This window comes from Helicoverpa armigera, chromosome 5 (genome assembly GCF_030705265.1).
Source record: "Helicoverpa armigera isolate CAAS_96S chromosome 5, ASM3070526v1, whole genome shotgun sequence".
Taxonomy (NCBI): domain Eukaryota; kingdom Metazoa; phylum Arthropoda; class Insecta; order Lepidoptera; family Noctuidae; genus Helicoverpa; species Helicoverpa armigera.
Window position 1 is genome coordinate 9,381,556 of NC_087124.1, and position 18,915 is coordinate 9,400,470.

General features: G+C 35.6%; 1 protein-coding gene across 3 annotated transcripts; it reads left to right on the forward strand.

Annotated features, from left to right (window-relative positions):
- The first annotated feature begins 1,214 nt into the window (after positions 1–1,214).
- On the forward strand, positions 1,215–18,878 carry LOC110374451 (choline transporter-like 2). Of its 3 annotated transcripts, none has more exons than XM_049842505.2 (13): positions 1,215–1,639; positions 12,955–13,077; positions 13,194–13,357; positions 13,454–13,643; positions 13,856–14,085; positions 15,331–15,496; positions 15,963–16,188; positions 16,549–16,729; positions 16,939–17,068; positions 17,287–17,440; positions 17,578–17,869; positions 18,043–18,268; positions 18,375–18,878. In XM_049842505.2, the coding sequence occupies exons 1-13, from the start codon at positions 1,624–1,626 to the stop codon at positions 18,470–18,472; spliced, it is 2,196 nt and encodes a 731-aa protein (XP_049698462.2). In that variant the 5' UTR covers positions 1,215–1,623; the 3' UTR covers positions 18,473–18,878. The 3 variants fall into 3 exon arrangements, with proteins under 3 accessions (XP_049698462.2, XP_049698461.2, XP_049698463.2); XM_049842504.2 differs by lacking the exon at positions 1,215–1,639 and adding an exon at positions 10,335–10,682; XM_049842506.2 differs by lacking the exons at positions 1,215–1,639; positions 13,856–14,085 and adding exons at positions 10,343–10,682; positions 14,559–14,671.
- The last annotated feature ends 37 nt before the right edge of the window (positions 18,879–18,915 follow it).

Here is an 18,915-nt window from a genome sequence, read left to right on the forward strand (position 1 = left end):
CTGAAAACAAAACACCGACATAGTCTGAATTTTTTGTTTCAGTTATCATTCCAATTCCACAAATAAACAAGGATACACTTTATCTATACCGTGTTGGTTATCTAAACATGCAAGAGGATAATGGGTTTTAATTTACCATCATTTGCAGCTAAACACAGTTAGATACCTAATGCACATACAATTAACCAAATCACTGAAAACATACCATTACTAATTAGGTCTACGAGTACGAAGACCAGCCACTGATTACTTATAAGCATATAAGAACATAAGTTTCAAAGTAACAAATAACAAAGTGCATGAAATCCTATTTTAAGGCCGGTATAATGATGCTCGAATTAGTGTTGCTAATTATCTAGTTGCTAAACGGAGTTAACGTTTCACTAGAATTTTGAAGGACATCCAATTTTTGTATCATGATAGCAGTATATTATATTGTAAGTATGTACGAGTATGTAGACATGAATGCTGTTGTTTTACATACGTAGCTAATCTTACAAAGAAATCTGGAAATGACATTGACTTGTTTTGTGTGAAATGTTTAGGTTTAAAATCGTAATTACGTATCGGTAATCTGGGCCACATAATGAGCCATAAATGGTGCAGGAGTCTGTTCGTACTTACCATCGAAGAACTTATTTCATATATTTTTTTTTTCTGAAATTCTAAAAGACTGGCCGGTATAATGGGAAAACACAAAGTATAATAAAATACATCAACCTAAGAATACAGATGCATGACCGTCACGTCGGTAAATAAGGCCTTTAGATAAAATGTGGCCAGTAAAGAGAAGGTAATTAGTTACTGTAAAATTGAATAATAATACAAAACTATTTTCTTAAGCTTTGTAAGAAGTGTTTTCAAACTAAATAATACATAACAATGTTTGCTTCGTTTCCCAGGTTTCAATGAAACTTTTCCTTTTGGAATTATTACAGTCCGTGGTTATTCACACAAAAACTTCTGGGAAGCACAACATTTTTCATAGCCGTACGAGCTTCGTCCTTTCACAATTCACAACAACAACTAAAAGTGAGAATGTACATAGTGTTAAGATGCAGTTCAGTGAATTAGGCTTAATTGAGAGTGTTATTGCTCTAGATAATCAGAAATGATGAGTACAGCTAGTAAAACAAGGTACCTTGTGTAGTGAGACAAAGCCAAAGTCTCTTTGTATGGGTAGGTGAATCAGACAGGCCACTGGCCACGGAACACTCGCTTGCCCTCGCAAGCCAGTCAGCAATCGGCGCGCGACTCGCTAGCACGCCTCTGTAGATCAGTTTTATTCGATTGTCAACAAACTTTCACCTCGACAATAAACAAACAAATTAAACGAGTTCATTTAATAAACTGACTGAATGTAACAAGAGTAATGCTTCGTTCACGTGGAAAACAACTCAAAAGTATAAATTAGTAAAGCAATTAGTCGCGGTTAAAAGTGTTGGTGGTGTTTTTTTCTTGCACAATGTGTAACAATTGAAAATATCACAGAAACATTGAGCCTGGAGATTTGTTCGTAATAAAGTTTTAATGCGTTGGAACGAGCTGTGTTGAGCGTTAAATAGACTGAATGTTCCAATTGTGCAGTGACTAAATTGAATTACTACCCGTTGTTGATCCATTATGGGCAAAGATTATGGTAAGTCCTGTTGTTTTGTATATTTGTTAGACTAAGACCAACCGTTTATAATATTATTTATGTAATATTCAATTAAATAATCCTAGGTTTGTTTGGTACAATATTTATGACCACTGTGCGCTTAGAATAGTGACAAGGAACTTCTTTGAAGATCATGCGGGCGTGCAACGCCTCTTTAACTTTCCTTGTGCTATTACAAAACTAGTTCTACGTCTAAGTATTAACTTTAATAGTAAATTAAAAGTAGGTAAGCATTGTAAGCAAGGTAATTTTTTGAAATCTTATTTCTGATTTCTATGCGGCAACTGAATATAGCTTCACCGACAACAGTTTTAGATATCTATTTTCGTTGGACCAACATAAGACGAAATAAAAAAAAAGTTTAGACGCGCCGGGTAGGTTGGGATCTTTTTATTTTTTACTGTTCAATACCAAACTACTATTATGATGGGAATTGGACCAGAGAGTCGGGAAGCACATTCAATTGAATAAAATCCTTTATAACAGATCGCTGAACTGTGCCCATACATTAAATACCTCTAGATAGGTACCCACCCATTAAAGCGTGATATTGTGTTTGATGGGTTTCAATCAACTTATTATGCAGGAATCAATTATTTTTTTACCTAATATTCACGATACACATTGTGGTAATCACTATTCATACGTTAGGGTTACAGTATTTTACAGTCGAAATAATGTATCTTTATAGGTAGGATAGTTGTTACAGCAATGGCATAAAATTATCTTTATTTACATAAAGAGGAGATAACTGTGATAATTACATTCGGTGATATTTGCACAGCCAAGTACGGTGTTGTAAATGTGACATGAAACTAACAAAGTGTAACAGTAGTGTGTGCTAAGCGCTAACAAGGCTGATTTGAGAAAACTTAAAGTTATTACCCGCTATCATCACTATTTTATACGGTGGGCGATGATTTTTTTCAAAATTACGTTCTATACAAACGTTAACCTAATGATTTTTTCGTTGCAACATGGATAAATTACAACAAAACAACTTTCTGAGTTGCTGGAGCACCAAGCGAGAGTCCTTGTTACATTTCAACGCTTAAAAAAAATATCCAGCTGATTATTTGTTCAATTTAAAACAAAGTCATACGTTGCGGAATATGAATATCCTTCCTGCACAGCAACAAGGCATTGTACCTACAGCAAAATTTGATAAAATTTATCCGTGAATCTGAATGTCGCAATGAGACCTTGTTGTTCGCTCGTCAAGTCGCGCATTTCCCGGGAAATCGGCCTTGGAAAAATATATAAAGCAAAAACTGGTCTTAATAATGAAGGATCAGGTTTTACTTAATGTTAATCGATCAATACATCGACTATGCTAGTCTGCAGAGATACGAGTTCAGCTAACATCGAATCGTTTGAGAAACTTAGTTCTTTTTGTGTGTAAGCGCGCAGTTAATATTTTAGTTCAATCGTAATTGAAAAATTAGCAATACCTAGGTATATACCTAGTAAATTAGAATATTTGTTGGTAGATTGTTTTTTGATGTAATTAGGATTGCAATTTTTGCATTCCACATTCATTATTTTCTGCACTGTTAGTAGGTACCTAATAAAAAGTTGCAATAGCTCGTGTATTCTCTATCACAGTGGGTATTTCTGCACGTTAATATGCTTTTGTATTATAATATTAGCTATGAGGATAATAATTCAGTACAGGATAGGCAAAATTGTGTTCTAATTTAACTATAATACACCTGAATGAGTAACATAAGTATGTTGTTATGTTCATAATTGATTGCACTAGAACTTCATGTGACTTGAATAATAAGCTCGATCACATAACTTACCTACACAAATCAAATGCAGACCACTATTGCATTATAAAGTCAATAAGCACTAATATTATACAAGTTTAACCTTATAATATATTGCACCTGTTACCAGATGGGTAATTTGAGACAACATTCTTCCTGCCATGCACTTAATGTAAGCTCTGTGCGACTACGCATCATAAAAAAAATACTGAATCGAATGCTTGTCTGTCTACCGTATCACCCCGTTCGTACAGTCACTAATGATTATACTATCTGTCAAAGTGTTACGAAATGGGAATACCCCAGACAGAACACAAACGGTAGGGAACTCAAACGGAAGTTAATCCCGGTTAGGTACGGCTAATATCATATGATATTATACATAATTTTTAAGGTAATATTGTCAAAATTCTATCTCTAGTTATGAAAACAACAGAACGGCTGTAAATTGTCGTAAACTTTAACTACAATTTGCTTCCTCCTGCCCTGTTCCCTATTTTATTTGGGGTCTCTTCCATTTTCCCCTGACACTCGTCATACTGGCACTCACTCTCTTCCTATTCATGTAAACTTCAATAAATAATAATAATCAATAGTATTGACTTCAGCATAGACTATGTGTTGTGATAAATACTATATGAACTACATCTACATAGTACACTATAACAGTACTTTACTTACTAACATTTGAATTTGCATAATGTGCGCCTGTCAATTTGCTTGTCACGTCATCACGTGCATTCCGTTATGATCGGGATTAGGTACCTACGTATTCATAGCTAGGTTTCTTCTAAGTATCCATACCTACTCATTTCTTATAATAAGAACTGCGGTGTAGGTAGGTGGGTATTGTAATAAATGAAAATAAAAAATTATCGATGGTAGATCATTAGCGAAGGCATAAAATCTTGAATTTATTTTTCTTTTTCAAGATCTATTGTGTAGGTACTAGCCAACTATGTTCCGGTTCATAACAATTAATAATCAAACATAAATCAATTTTACTTGCAAATAATTGAATGTTTCCATTACATCCGTTAAGATTTCTAATCGGTTTGATGCATGCGAAATAAATTGCTGATTATACATACAAAGATACTTTGAGAAACTACTTAAAAGTTTGAAAACCCGATACAAACCTATTTTAATCTTAGAGTTAACATCTCTATTGATAATGCATATCGCATTAATGTTATCTAGCCATTAAAGTGTATCCTGAAGCCATATCTTCTGTCAACCAATTTTCGGTAACTATGCTTTGATCGTAATCAAAACTTTTCTAGATATTTTTTATAAATAGTAGCTAATTGGCATAGATTAGTATACCTAACTGTAAATGTCAGTTCCGGCTGAAAAACTTGATTGTATCTTTATCTTATGAGTTAATCAATTACCAACTGCTTACGAACAACCAAACTGTTTATCGCTACGTATATAATTATGTCCGTTATGTCTTTGAAATGAGCAATGACACATTGGGAGATTCCGAGGCTAGGAGGTCAAATGTGCGTGTTTATGCTATGCATGTCGCGATCACATGAGCTAAGCAAAGTAGGCTGGGCTGAGCACATTAAAAGGTAAAGGTAGGTACCTTATTTAAAGTCTGTGAGAATCCTTCTGAACTCTCGTATGAACTCCCTTATGTAGGTACTCTCCTATGAACTCCCTTTTATGTAGTCTCTTATGCACTTCTCTTACATACTCTCGTATGTCCTTCTCTTATGTACTAATCTATGTACCCTTATGAACTCTCTTATGTAGGTCGTTTACATATTCAGTTGTCGAGTTCCCTCGACCTTCTCCGGTCTCCATTATCAGGTCAGCTCCAAACCTTCAGTAACTTCACTGTTTCAAAGGTCTACTCCTATTATATTTTCCTCTTATACACTCCTCCTATGTACTAGTGCATAGTTATAGTAAGTTACTCTTGCGATGTGAAGGTAGATAAAGTACTTAGTCACCTGACCGCTCTAGAAAATATATGCAGAGATGCATTTTATGACTTTCTCAATCGTCCATTTCATGACGCATTACAGTTGGCAGTTTCCGTATCGACTTGGTGTTTATATTTTCTAAACAAATTCATTTGAAAATAGCACAACATGGACTCATTCGACTAACATTTCCAGGAAGTTTGCATATTTATTGACTAAGCTCGAATACCTAGGCAGCCATCGACTTGTGGTAAATACAGACTTATTGATAAACACGGAATAAAGTTACACCCTGGCATAACAAAGGAATAACCATACATTTTCATAGGCTTAAACTTGGATAAACTTTACTCTATGTTCATTAATAAGACAGTGGGCGTTTTGTCAGAAAATTGGCAAGCATCGGAAACGTGTAACTGAAATAAATACATAATGGTTATGCATAATATAAAAAAGATTCTTTACACAGACAGGAAAGATACTTGAGGAACATAGATTCAACTAGCAGATTTTAACTGCTCGCCGAAAGATACAACCGGCAACCGTGGTATCTACATAATCAATCATACTTCGAAATCAAATACCTATGTATAATTTTTGTGTGCGTTTACAAAATAAAGTGAAACGGCCCTGCGAGCGGACAAAGACTCAACCAACGATGTTAACTTGCTTGTTCCTAATAAAGAGCTTTTAAACAAAGAAGATGAACCAGAAACCGCCCACAGTTAATAATTACTTGGTGTTCTCATTACGTGAGTGACGCATGAAGGACAGCACTCAACACGCTATATTCTACTTAAGTACTTAGTACACATACATTTTAATCCCATCGCCTGCACACTAGCATTATCTATGATACAAAAAGTACATCAGACTTATTGCTAATGTAATAAAATTGCGTTAAATTAATTATTTGCGTACGAGTACCTAGAGACTTTATCTGCATAGTGCCAAGGTTGACGGTATATACTCTATGGTGTTTCAAAGTTTGAGAGCAAAAAATATAACAATAGCCTATTCATACAATCTATGTATGGTTGGAAAAGACTACCATACATTATCAAGCCTCTTTATTTATATATTGACATTTTAGAAATTTTCGGAAAATCTCTATCAGATGGGAGAACGTGTCAATGAATTTTCCTTAGCAGTAAATATTCATGGTCTTCTCTGGCCTTCATGTATCGATGAATCATTAAAAATGGCGCAGACAGACGACCATGAGTGAAGAGTGAAGAAAACAAGGAGCACTAATTATGTGTCACTTGTTGTTTGGGTTTTCCTCAATTCCTTGAAGCCAAAGTTAATTTTGTCGCCATGCACCGGCCGCATTAGTGTAACTCTCTAGCGGTACACTACACTATTGTTCTAGTTATTTTTATTTGCCCTGTTAGATTAAATAAATTTGATTACAACAAGATGTAAAAATAAGAAATAATAAGCGTAAAAAATATAAAAATAATTTGCGTACCTTCTAAATATAAGATAGTAGTTTGTTTGTGTTTGCGGGGCTATATTTATCGATACGTTTGCGATGTCCCAACATCCTGTTTGAAGCTGTGGTGGCTCCATAATAATAGTGGAAATAGTAACATAACATGCTGTGTCAACGGACCGAAAATATCGATCGATCGTCGGATAAACATCTTGCCCCTGCCTTCATAAAACTAGCGTAATAATTCCTGTTTATTTGTGGCTCTCGCCACTGGCGGAAAATACATACATGTTCGTCCGCTATTCGGTAGCTAAAGACGTAAATAAAGAGACCGTCACCGCCATTCACACATTTCACACTGATGCAAAGGTAAGGCGCTGCACACAGTATCATGTTTGAGGTTGCAATATGCATGAAAATAAGAAATGTTTTTCGTGTACTTATTCCATTTCAGAACTAAATACATTTTCTTAATTTCTATCTAGAAGTGTGCTGTTTATTGTCTAATGATATTTCCCAAGGACACTTTTTTATAATTACCTACAATATGGTATAATCAGTACAAAAAGTCGAAGTGCAATAAGAATTAATAGAACTATTTAGGGTTATCATATTTGTAGTGCTACGCCGTAGCAGTCCGTAGTCAGCGTAATAAAACCTGTGGGAACACTTGCTTTCCATTCTATTTTCCTATTATTGCTATTACATGAAAACAACCTTGAAGTAAATTAAAGACAGAATTAATAAAAACTATGACACCGCTGTCTTTATTTAGCCGCTAACGGGTCAGTGTGGACTCGTCTTCACATCTCACATAGTGGCATCATCTATACTTGTATAGTCAGTTTACTATATGACGGTCAAGCGTGCGCATACGTCCAAGATTTAGTAATTAACTAAACGTTTTTATCATAAAACAAATCCGGCTATCTAGATAACGCGTGTGCTTCGTTCATGTACCTAAACAAACAATGCATTGTAGTGATAACAGTAAAATTTGTGCGTCCGCGTCATGAATGTGGTCACAGTTTTCCGAAATAATGCTTTCATCCTTAATTTGATTGCGCTGCTTCCGTATCAACAACATTAAATAGTGAACTTTTGGAATTGGTTTAATACAGTAATCTACCATATAATCACTTTTAGGTGCAAATAGATATTTCCATGGCTAGTCGGTACATAAATCTCTTGTCGAACACATCCATTGTACTTATGTGACATTGAAAAGTGGTGTAGTTATAGTCAAGGTTTTTTTTAATCTCCATCTCATTATTTTTGCTATTACTAGGCGATAAAAACTATGGGTAATGAGGAAATAAACCCAATTCGCATAAAAATATTGTAACTTACCGAAAACGAACTGGTAGATCAGAAATATAAATTCAATAAAACTGGTATGAAGCTGGCTAGACTACAAAAAAAAACATAAACAGAAAGGAGCATTGATGGTCTCAAACAAGTTTTCATATTGAAGGACAGGTAGATAACATGATTTGTTTGAATAACTTTATCACAGTTGCACTACTGCATCAGAAAGATAGATGCCATAGATATAGGTAACTACATATGAAATATCATGAGTCATAGACTATTTACAGTTGGTTTACCATTTGTGTAGGCGCAAGATGTATGTAACCTATATTGTTCGAAACAAGACAAATAAAATTGAGGATGCAACTGAGGATTTGACTCGGAGCGCCAAGGACTTGTCTAATATTAGCACTTCCAGGCGCGTATTTGTCTGTTACTAGTCACTGTATGTTATACATATTTTGTTGACACTATGTAAAATGGAATGCATTTTTGCTTATAACACAGTGGCTGTACTGGCACTGACTTTTCATCGTATTCAGCAATTAAGTATGTAGGTAAATGGTACGATTTTTTTTGAGGTAATAGGGAGTAGTATCACAGATTACTTAATAATTACCACGGTAGCATTAACAAAAGCATTTCTTTATACTTTTGAGTAAAAATTAAATGCAACCGTTAGTTGTTAGTTACTTGGAACGTCAATTTAAAGTTTCTTTTTTCGTTGTAATGGCAGTTAAGTGTACATAATAACACTACTTACAAGCAATTAGCATATCTTGGGATTATATAATTCCCGTGAAGATAAAGTTGAACAACAGACAACGTGGCGCTCAAGTATTAGGTAAACGAACAGGAAACTAAATGTAAACCTAGGGCTTCGCTAGTAAGACATCTAACACAATACGTTTACATAATACTTGCACTTACTAAGTAAGTACAAGGTACAATCATGTGCATGGTATTCGGCTCATTCATTAATACACTGGGACCCGGAGACAAGATTGTTAACGTATTTATAAAATAAAGTCTGTTGCTTATATGATATAATCCACATTATGTTCTCATAATTGTTATGTATTATGCCTTACTCTTCTGTTTACTTTGTATAAGATTTAAAATGCAGTTTAAGCATGGTTCCGTTGTTGTGTTGTGTCATGATTGCTCAATGAGTAGAAACTACTTACCTGCTGGTTGCCATGTCATCGTCTAGGTTCCGATATCAAGTCAGCTATTAATCATTGTTTCTATTTAGCAATGCAAGTAGGTGAAGTAGGCATACATTCATAAACACTAATCCCTTTTTCTAAGTAATCAAGATACTTAATAATGTGACGTTATCTTTCGCGGGAAGTACCTTTGGCGCACTGATTGGCTTTATTGCAGATTAGATAAAGCTGATTAAGCTATCCGGTCTAGGCTATGACATATAATAGCATAGAATGGTTTCACGTAGGTCAGTGACGTCACAAATGCTCACACCACTAGCTTATCATCAGTAATGAGCCATTATTTTAAAGATAGCGTATTTATTTATTAGTTTAATTTCATAATTGCTCTGCAGACTTGAACTGATAACGATAAATTGGGCATAAACATCCACCTAGGGAAGTCCAGTTTTATACAAACAAACTTTTCATTATTTTTGTTCTGTTATGATTGGTCTTACCATTTTCAAACTTGATAGCAGATGAACTTTGTCAGTGTCAGATGAGACAATCACTAGGATTAATAAACTGTATAGAATGGCCTATTGTTAAGGCAACATTAAAAACTAATTAAAGTAGTGTTAACTTTAGTCACAGACTAGCGTAACATGAGCCACTCCAATTATTCGGATCAACCAAAGAACTAGGAGACTAGCTAAGTACATAGGTAAAATATTTTTAAGCAAACAAATAGACAAACTCTTCTTTATAATATGTATTAGTAGATAAGTCCTTAAGTATGATGTTTGCCTCCTACAACTGAATGTGAACTCTTACTTACGTAATGCGTATTAGCACAGGCTTGAGATTTTTTTTACATTTTCTTAACTTCTTGTTGGCAATGTTTGGTTAGATCTAGTTACTGTGTCGCGGTACTCGCGTCATGACTATTTATTTCTTCAATGATATCACCGAATAGTACGTCTTCGTTACAAGCCATACAACCTCGTTACTCAAGTACCTAGCAGTTTATTTTACCACCCAGTTGCTTATAATCTATTGAGTCGAAATCGCGTCGGTCTCGGTTGCTGCCGGACCGCCCAATTTGTTCACAACCTCACATACCAACGTGTGATAAGTACCTGTATAAGGTCTCCCTTTGAAATACTACTGCAACTTCGAGTCTACGCTCCCTACCAAACTATTGGTCGATTAATCCTTATCAAAATCTGAAGTGATAAGCGCGCACGATAGACGTCCTTTCGGAGAATAAGTGTCAAAAGTTATATTATTAAAATAAAATTGCAACCAGTGGTTTTTATTTTGATTGTGATGATGATGCATAGAGGAAACTGAAAATGATAAATAATTGACACAATAAAATGGGATTTTGTGACTGCTGTGTACCGCCGAAAGAGTCCAGTAAGTGTTGACGTAAAGCCTTGCTTACCGCAACTACTAACCTAAATATACAGTACTTGGAATTATTGAAAATTCAATGGTAAATAATAATTTATCTTCTTTTATTTATTAGGGAAAATAAACAGTAAGACATTAATTAATACTTAAAACTAACACATGAAAGTTTCATCTTTTTTCTTTCTTTAGAGTTCTTTCTGACAGTATCTGTAGAAAACGAAATGTGTAATGTATAAATGAGTCATGAACAAACTGTAATAAGCTTGACTGCACCAATTTGTATGGTTTTCACCTTAATATTCTGTGATAAGTAAGTAGGTTGCCAATTAATACTAATGATAGTGACGATAACAATTGGTTTTAATACACAGATATTACGTACAGTTAAGTAGTAGAAATTAACTAATGATTCATAATCCTTACTAATATTATTTTATTAAACGTGCCTAAATGCGAAACTATGTCTGTCTGTAGGTAACTCTTCCACGCCAAAACAAAGGAATTTGGTAGATAGTTTAGACTATCATGAGATATACCTCTTTTAACCCGATTGCGGGAAGGGTTCTCCCGTTATGTGAGTGAAATCACGGGGAACAGCTTGTTGGGATTATCAAAATTGATCGGAGATGGACTTAAATAAGACTATAAAATGTATAGGAAGTTCATCTATTTATTGACATAGTAAAGCCTTCACTATTTATAGCCCTTATAAAAATAATTAATCAATAGATGACCTTACCCTTGTGTCTAGTTGACGTCATGATAACACATAAAAGTAACATTTAATTGATACTCAATTATTCAATTAGTTAGGGGAGATGTTCCTAAAACGGGTACCCCTCCTAAAACGGGTAGGCCTTGCCATTCGCATATTATAGGTCTTAGTGTGAACCTGTGAGTGTAGAGTGGCGCACTACCCCCCTGCCGATCACGGTCAATCGGCTCGCGCACCTGGAGCGAGCGTGTTCGAGGTAAGACGTAAAAAAAGTTTTTTGCTGAACTTATTAAAAAAAATCGAATTATGCTAGTGCTAACTACTCAAATATGGTGTAAGATTTGGTTTTCGTAGTTTTGTATTATCATTTTGCATGTTATATGCTTATTAATTGTGAATAATTAGTGGTCTCCTTGTTTACTATTTTATGGTTAAGGTAGTTGAAATTTAAAACGTGCTTTTGGGCAAAACGGGTAGGGGCATAACGGGTGACTATCCGATTTGCCCTGGAATAATTTATGATATGTATTAAGCTGACGAGTGCCATTATTTATCTGACTCAAATGTAAAAAATACCTAATTTGTTTTTTTTTTGTTTTTTTTATTGGGTGAATAAATATAAAAGAAAAACTTTAAATGATTCGTGGGATGTGGAAGTTATGAAACTGGACCGCAACCTCTTGACGAAGCTATAAGTCCACCTCATACTCCAACACCAGTAGGCCAGTATATTGAAGAACTTTCAACACCATGCAAGACTACAATGGCTGAAACACAAATTCTTAAGGATTTTATAACACCATTCAAGACTCCATCACAAACTACAATCCTTCTTCAACCTGAGGATCATCATGTAACACCAATAAAATAAGGGGCACTTCCTCAATTGATCCCACAGAAAGCTAATCGAAGACAAAGAAAGCCACAGAGAGCTGAAGAAGAACAGGAACAGCGTGAAAAAGAAATTTAAATATTTTTTCTTTGATTTTTAACAAAATTATCTGTTGGTATAATTTCAAATGTAACATTTAATGACGTAAAAGAGTAATCTAGACTGATCAAAATAAGACAACTGTTTAACATAATTAAGGAAACTAATTAACAATAAAGATTTCCTGGATAATAGGAGGCTAAGATATTTTTTTAAATGTTTTTTAATTCATTTATCACATATATTCATTCATTACCTGCTTTGCCCAAAGGCGTTACCCGTTTTAGGACCCCCACTAGGGCAAAGCGGGTATTTCGAAGGGGTTTACTTTTTTTGATTTTTTTCAGAATATTGAAGAAGATTACTAAGACTATCTTATATTTTCCAAAGTTTATTATATAAACAACCCTATGAGTACAAATACAAGTCGCATGTAATGTTCTTGGTTATTTTATTTAACATCTTTCGTTAGCTTACCCGTTTTGGGAACATCTCCCCTACTATTGACCGCAACGTTCTGCGGTGACGCATCTACCCACGATGCTTATCAGGAGTTCAGAAGCTAAAAGGGAATCAAACCAATAAAGCTATCAATAATTTCTTTTCTAAAATTCGTTTAATCTTTCCAGGAGAACCGATTCGGTACGATCCGAACTTTAACGGCCCTATACACAACCGGTCGTGCACAGATGTACTGTGGCTGATACTGTTCATACTCTTTCTCGGAGTATGGGGATACGTCGGATACTATGGTGAGAAATTTTATTTAAATCAATAATATAGTTTTATTTTTCCTGGAGAAATTAAACAACATAATATGATCAAGTAATCTCTGTCATCATTAATGTCTCAATTGATCGAATTCCAGGTATGACTCACGGAAGCGTGCAGAAGCTTCTCGCCCCCATAGATTCCACCGGCAAACGCTGCGGCCTAGACTCCGGCCTAATAGACAAGCCTTACCTAGTGTTCTTCGATATTTCCAAATGCTTGTCACCGGGCACACCCATCGTCGGTTGTCCTACGCCACAGGTCAGTACTTACTGAATAAAAAGTGGCAATGTACTCCAATGTAAGTAAGTAGGGTAGTAATAAATACCAAACGATATTCTCTTTTCGTTGTTACAGGTTTGCGTAAACCAATGCCCGACTGAGACAAAAATATTTGACAAGGAAATGACGGAGTCCAACTTCCTGCAATATAGGCCCAGCATGGTGTGCACAGCCGACATCAATGTAAACACTTTGACCTACGCACAAGCAAGAGATTACATAACACAAAATAAATGTGCGAGCTACGTTTTACAAAGTCAAGCAGGTAATTATCCTATTCCATTCAGTTGTTTTTGTTTTCTTTCTTTGTTGTGAAAAAATGACAGACGGTTGGGTGTTATAGTTTGATTTGAAAGTGCCACTAATCATTGTGATGCTTAGCATTTGAACGGTCAAAGTGTGGCATGTCCCTCCGGATGTTCCTATTATACGACATAACATGACCTGTTAGATGTACCTATAATAACTACACTTCAGTGTTATCCCGTTGCATCGGCGACCTGTCAACTCTACAATGCCAGGGGGACAGGAACCCGAGTCCAAAGTCCTTTAGTCCTGGGAGGGAGATCAGCTGCGTGCGCAACCCTAACGAGGCTCGCAAGTCGCTGGTGAACAGAGCGACGGCGCTCGACTCGTACGTGGGCTGGATCGTAGCCAGCTGGATGTCCTTCTTCAGTAGGCAGTCGGACGAGCTCGACACTCACATTGTATGTTGAATTGACTCCGCTGCGCATGAGTCTGATGCACGCGTGGAAGCTTGTCTGTATAACCTTCGCGCATGTGCACCTGTCCCTACTGACTACAGCAATAACCCTTTTCATTTTGTGCTGACTGATTGTGCCGAAAGAAGTGGCGGCAGTGTGCGTTTTTGGGTTTGATATAACACAATATAACTGATTACCAACCACAGAATATAAAATTTACATTGTAAACCTGTTGTCAAATCAGTCAGTATAAAATAAAAAGCATGTAATATAACAAAAGGAAATTCTCACAGATGTAATAGAATAAGAACTGCTCGTCTCACTATGTATATCCTCAAAGTTGTAAATATGTACCCACTATAGCAAGAATCACATTCACTGCTTCTTCACTGTCACATGAATTAATAAAAACCATATATCACTTATCCATACATTACCTAACCTTGCTGCTAATGCATGTGTGGTGCGCGGCGCAGTGATGGGACGCTGTTTCGTGAATATCGACGAGCTACGGGACTTCATAGAGAACAACACTATGTCGACAGACCAGGTGATCTCACAGCTCGTCAATCTGGTGCAGTTCCAAGAGGTAGATAGCGCTCATTTCTTAGCTCATTATCTTACTATTTTTTATATTCTTTATGCATGCTAGTTGTAGACACTGAATGGATTATTAAACCACGTATTAATTAATTAGTAGAAACTTAATGTTCCTATTTAATTAATTCTAAATATCAGCTAATGTTTTTCAATTAAATTAGCGTTGACTACGTAAATAATTCACATCGACTCTTTACTCGTACTTAGCAGTATTTTTATGTACTTAAGTTGATTTGGTATGTGACTTAAAATCTGATATTTTAACCCCTATTAAAGCTATATTTACATATTGTATTAACGTGGATTCCAGTAACATTTCTGTTATCTCAATTTACAATCGGTGATGGATGGTGATGGTATTTTTAAGACCTTACTGACATTTTGATCAGAAAAACAGAAAATACCTTGGAAGCATGGTCAGTACAGTGCTGGCGGTAATTATTTAAAGTGATTAGATTTTCTGCCGTTTCGTGGGTTCGATCCCCAGGTTTTTACTGCACTCTTATTTGGCCATTTATGTTTCTTATGTAAATAAGTCCTTTTAACATTTACTCAATTACTGCATGCGACTGTCTGCAAGATATTACTCAACAATAAATGAAAATCTGTAGGCATTTTATAACTTTTTTTTTCAAACGCTCCTTGTAGTTGTCGGCGCAAATAGTACAAGACTTGGTGCAGTCGAGATGGTACCTCCTTGGAGCGCTGATTGTCGTGGTGTTCATATGTTTCCTGTACATCTTACTGCTGCGCTGGGTGGTGGGGCCAGTCGTTTGGACCTCCATCGTAGGGCTCATTGGCCTTATGGGATTTTGTAAGTAACTTTTTTTTATTATTCTTGTAGGTTAAACTCCTTTAACGATTATTCATCTTCTCTGCGCTATGGTGTATTATCGTTCAGTAGATCACACTTAAATGTAGTCTGCCCATGACACATACAATGATTACACCAATTTATTATTTACAAAAATTATGTGTCACAAAATAAATTGTAATTTGTATAAAGCCGTTATCTGACCGCTGAATGTCAGGACATAATATTGCCATTGAAATCATTATCAGGACGGGTATTTACGCACGAATAATATTTTGTTATCCTTGAATGCATGTTCAATATTAATTTATTTTATCCTTGTTTACAAGTGATACTGAAAGGAAAGTACACAATCAAAATATATGCAATCAGAGAACATTATCGAGAAACATAATTCAAAACATAATTGACCCACTAATTAAATTAGCACACCAATACATTTTTCATTAAAATTCCCTTTTTTCAGGCGTTTACTTATGTTACAAGAACTACGCTTATTACAAGGAAAACCCGGGGACTTTGCATCAGACGACGAACCTTAAAGGATATGCGGAATCCATTTTCAGCAAGCCATCGACCTGGCTGGTAATACTCATCGCGGTAGCCGTGTTGCTACTCATTCTGGTCTTGGTCGTCATTTTCTTACGAGGCCGGATCACTATTGCTATTGCGCTGATCCGCGAAGGAAGCAAGTAAGTGTGAATTTGAAATGGCTTTTTTTATACCTCTAGGTATAGCTACATATTTGGCATAATATGTACTATTATTTCGTAACTTTATCCTATTGATGGAAATATTCACAGAGGTTTAAAAACGCAATCCTTTCTTTACATAAGAAACACAACTTAAAAATAATAAATATTGTCGAAAAATTGGCCCTAATCGCTGTCACCCAGTAATTTATATCACAATAGGTTGGCGGGCGAAACAAAAGCCAACGTAACTTCTCATTTCTCATCTCATTCTTCATCTATTTGTTACGCAGTTTATGAAATCAAAATTTTCAACGATTTTCCTCGATACCAAACTCATTAGGTATTATTTGTTTTCAGAGCTGTGTCTGCAATAAAATCGACGATATTCTTCCCAATATTCCCTTGGATCCTCCAATGCTTCGTGATCGCTTACGGCGTTCTGGTGCTCATGTACCTGCTGTCTATTGGAGAATCTGCCTTCAAGATTGTCAACTTCAAGAACGACACTTGCACCTGTGATAATGGCATTTATAATGCGGTAAGAGAACAACCATTTGAACTTAATAATGCTACTTTATTTTGAAGTCCCACCCCGTACTGCCTACTTTAGCTATTTGGAGTTTTTTTTATTGAAAATAAAGAATCGAAAGCTGCAGTTAAATTGTTGGCCTATTCCTCGATTTTACGCTTCCATTTTGTATTTACTAAACCACCATCATCATCAAAATTCTTATCTCTATATTTCAGGACAATATACCCTGCGATCCGGTGCAGTTCATGACCAGCTGTAGAGACCAGAACACCGGCCAGGCTTGTAGTTTGGCCACGTGTCACTTCACCGGTCTGGACAGTCCCAACAGTGTGGTGTACTTGCATCGTGAGTACCTTTCTATTTGTTATTGTAAACTCATGCGTTAAATAATGATTAGTCACAGTCGCTTTTTAATAGAAGTGAAGTTATAAAACTGAATCTCTATACCATCTTCTTTTGTTTTTTTTTTTATATTGCTTATGATAATAATGCGTATTGTGTACTTTTTGATATTTCCAGTGCTTTTGGCTATTCTTTGACTTGATAGTTTATATTCTTTCTAGTGGCCAACTTGCTGGGCTTCTTCTGGACGATGTTCTTCATAAGCGGCGTGTCAGACATGATGCTCGCTAGCACATTCTCCACTTGGTACTGGACCTTCCAGAAGAGAGATCTGCCCTTCTTCACGCTCACTTCTGGCATTTTCAGAACTTTACGGTAAGACAACTGCACTATAATCTATCTCCAATCTGAGTTTATTTTAAGTGCCACTTAATACATGGTAAAAAGTGTGTATAATTCGTAACAAATTTAATGGCAGTTCTTAAAGTTAACTTTAACTTTCCATGTTCCAGGTATCACATGGGAACCGTAGCTCTAGGAGCACTCATCATCGCTATAGTGCGAGTAATCCGCGTAATCTTAGAATACATCGACCAGAAGATTAAGAAGTTCGACAACGCGTTCACTCGGTGCATCATGTGTTGTTGCAAGTGCTTCTGCTGGTGCCTGGAGAACTTCCTCAAGTTCATCAATAAGAACGCGTATATAATGTGCGCGGTGCACGGAGAAGGTTTCTGCAAGAGCGCGAGAGATGCCTTCTCGTTGCTCATGAGGAATATTATAAGAGTTGTCGTGCTGGACAAGGTATGTATCTATGATCCAGTGTTATTTCATGTTAAGAAAATGTCATAGCATTTTTTAATTTCTACGAGATTTATTAACTACTCTGCTTCATTTGGGGTTAAACGCCGAGCCCCACATGTTTCGAAGATGTTGTTCTTAAAGATGCAATTTTTTTTATTTCTATAATTTTCTAGGTGACAGACTTCTTATTCTTCCTATCAAAGTTATTGATATCAGTGGGCGTGGGTGTTGGCGTGTATTACCTACTGGACTGGAAGTTCTTCACGGAGGTGACGCAGGGCCAGCCTCTGCACTACAACTACATTCCCGCCATTATCCTCAGTGTTGCCACCTATCTCATCTGCACCATATTCTTTAATGTCTATGCGATGGCAGTCGACACATTGTTCCTTTGCTTCCGTAAGTATTATCTATGGTTCATTGGAAGCATTTCAAATGGAATGGAATAATTCCATTGTTATTGTTATTGTATGTTTGTTATTAATTCTTAACTTTCTCTTTACAGTTGAAGACTGCGAGCGAAACGATGGCTCACCAGAAAAGCCATACTTTATGTCTAAAAATCTTATGAAAATTCTTGGAAAACGAAACAAACAATTATAAAGTGCCAAATATTAAAGTATGAGTGTTGTGAATGTAAGAATAAAAAGTAGGAGATTAAGTTGAATGTGTCAAACTTTGAATATCTTATTCACGATTTTATTACCACCTTGTACTTCGATTTACACGTTTTCTAGGATTTTTTACGATATTTCTATTTGTAAAATAGTTTTACTTACTTAGATGTGTACTCTTTTACAGTATTGTACTATAGTTTATACTAATATATAATAAAATACCAAATAATAATTTTGTTATGTACCTTTTTGAAATTTATGATGATGGAAAAATCACACCATTTTTAAGAGATACTGAGATATATTTTATTATAGATCGAGAAAAGACTCAACTTCTAAATATTTGTTTAAATGGTTTGTGATATCAATGCAAATAAATTACAAGAAATCAATTACATTGGTTTTTTTTTACCTTGAATTATAGAAATA

Excerpts from the sequence above, each read along its gene's own strand:
- LOC110374451 (XM_049842504.2), top strand. The coding sequence starts at position 10,643 with ATGGGATTTTGTGACTGCTGTGTACCGCCGAAAGAGTCCA. Across the intron at positions 13,078-13,193 it reads GGGATACGTCGGATACTATG|GTATGACTCACGGAAGCGTG; the intron begins GTGAGAAATTTT and ends ATCGAATTCCAG. Across the intron at positions 15,497-15,962 it reads CATTGGCCTTATGGGATTTT|GCGTTTACTTATGTTACAAG; the intron begins GTAAGTAACTTT and ends CCCTTTTTTCAG.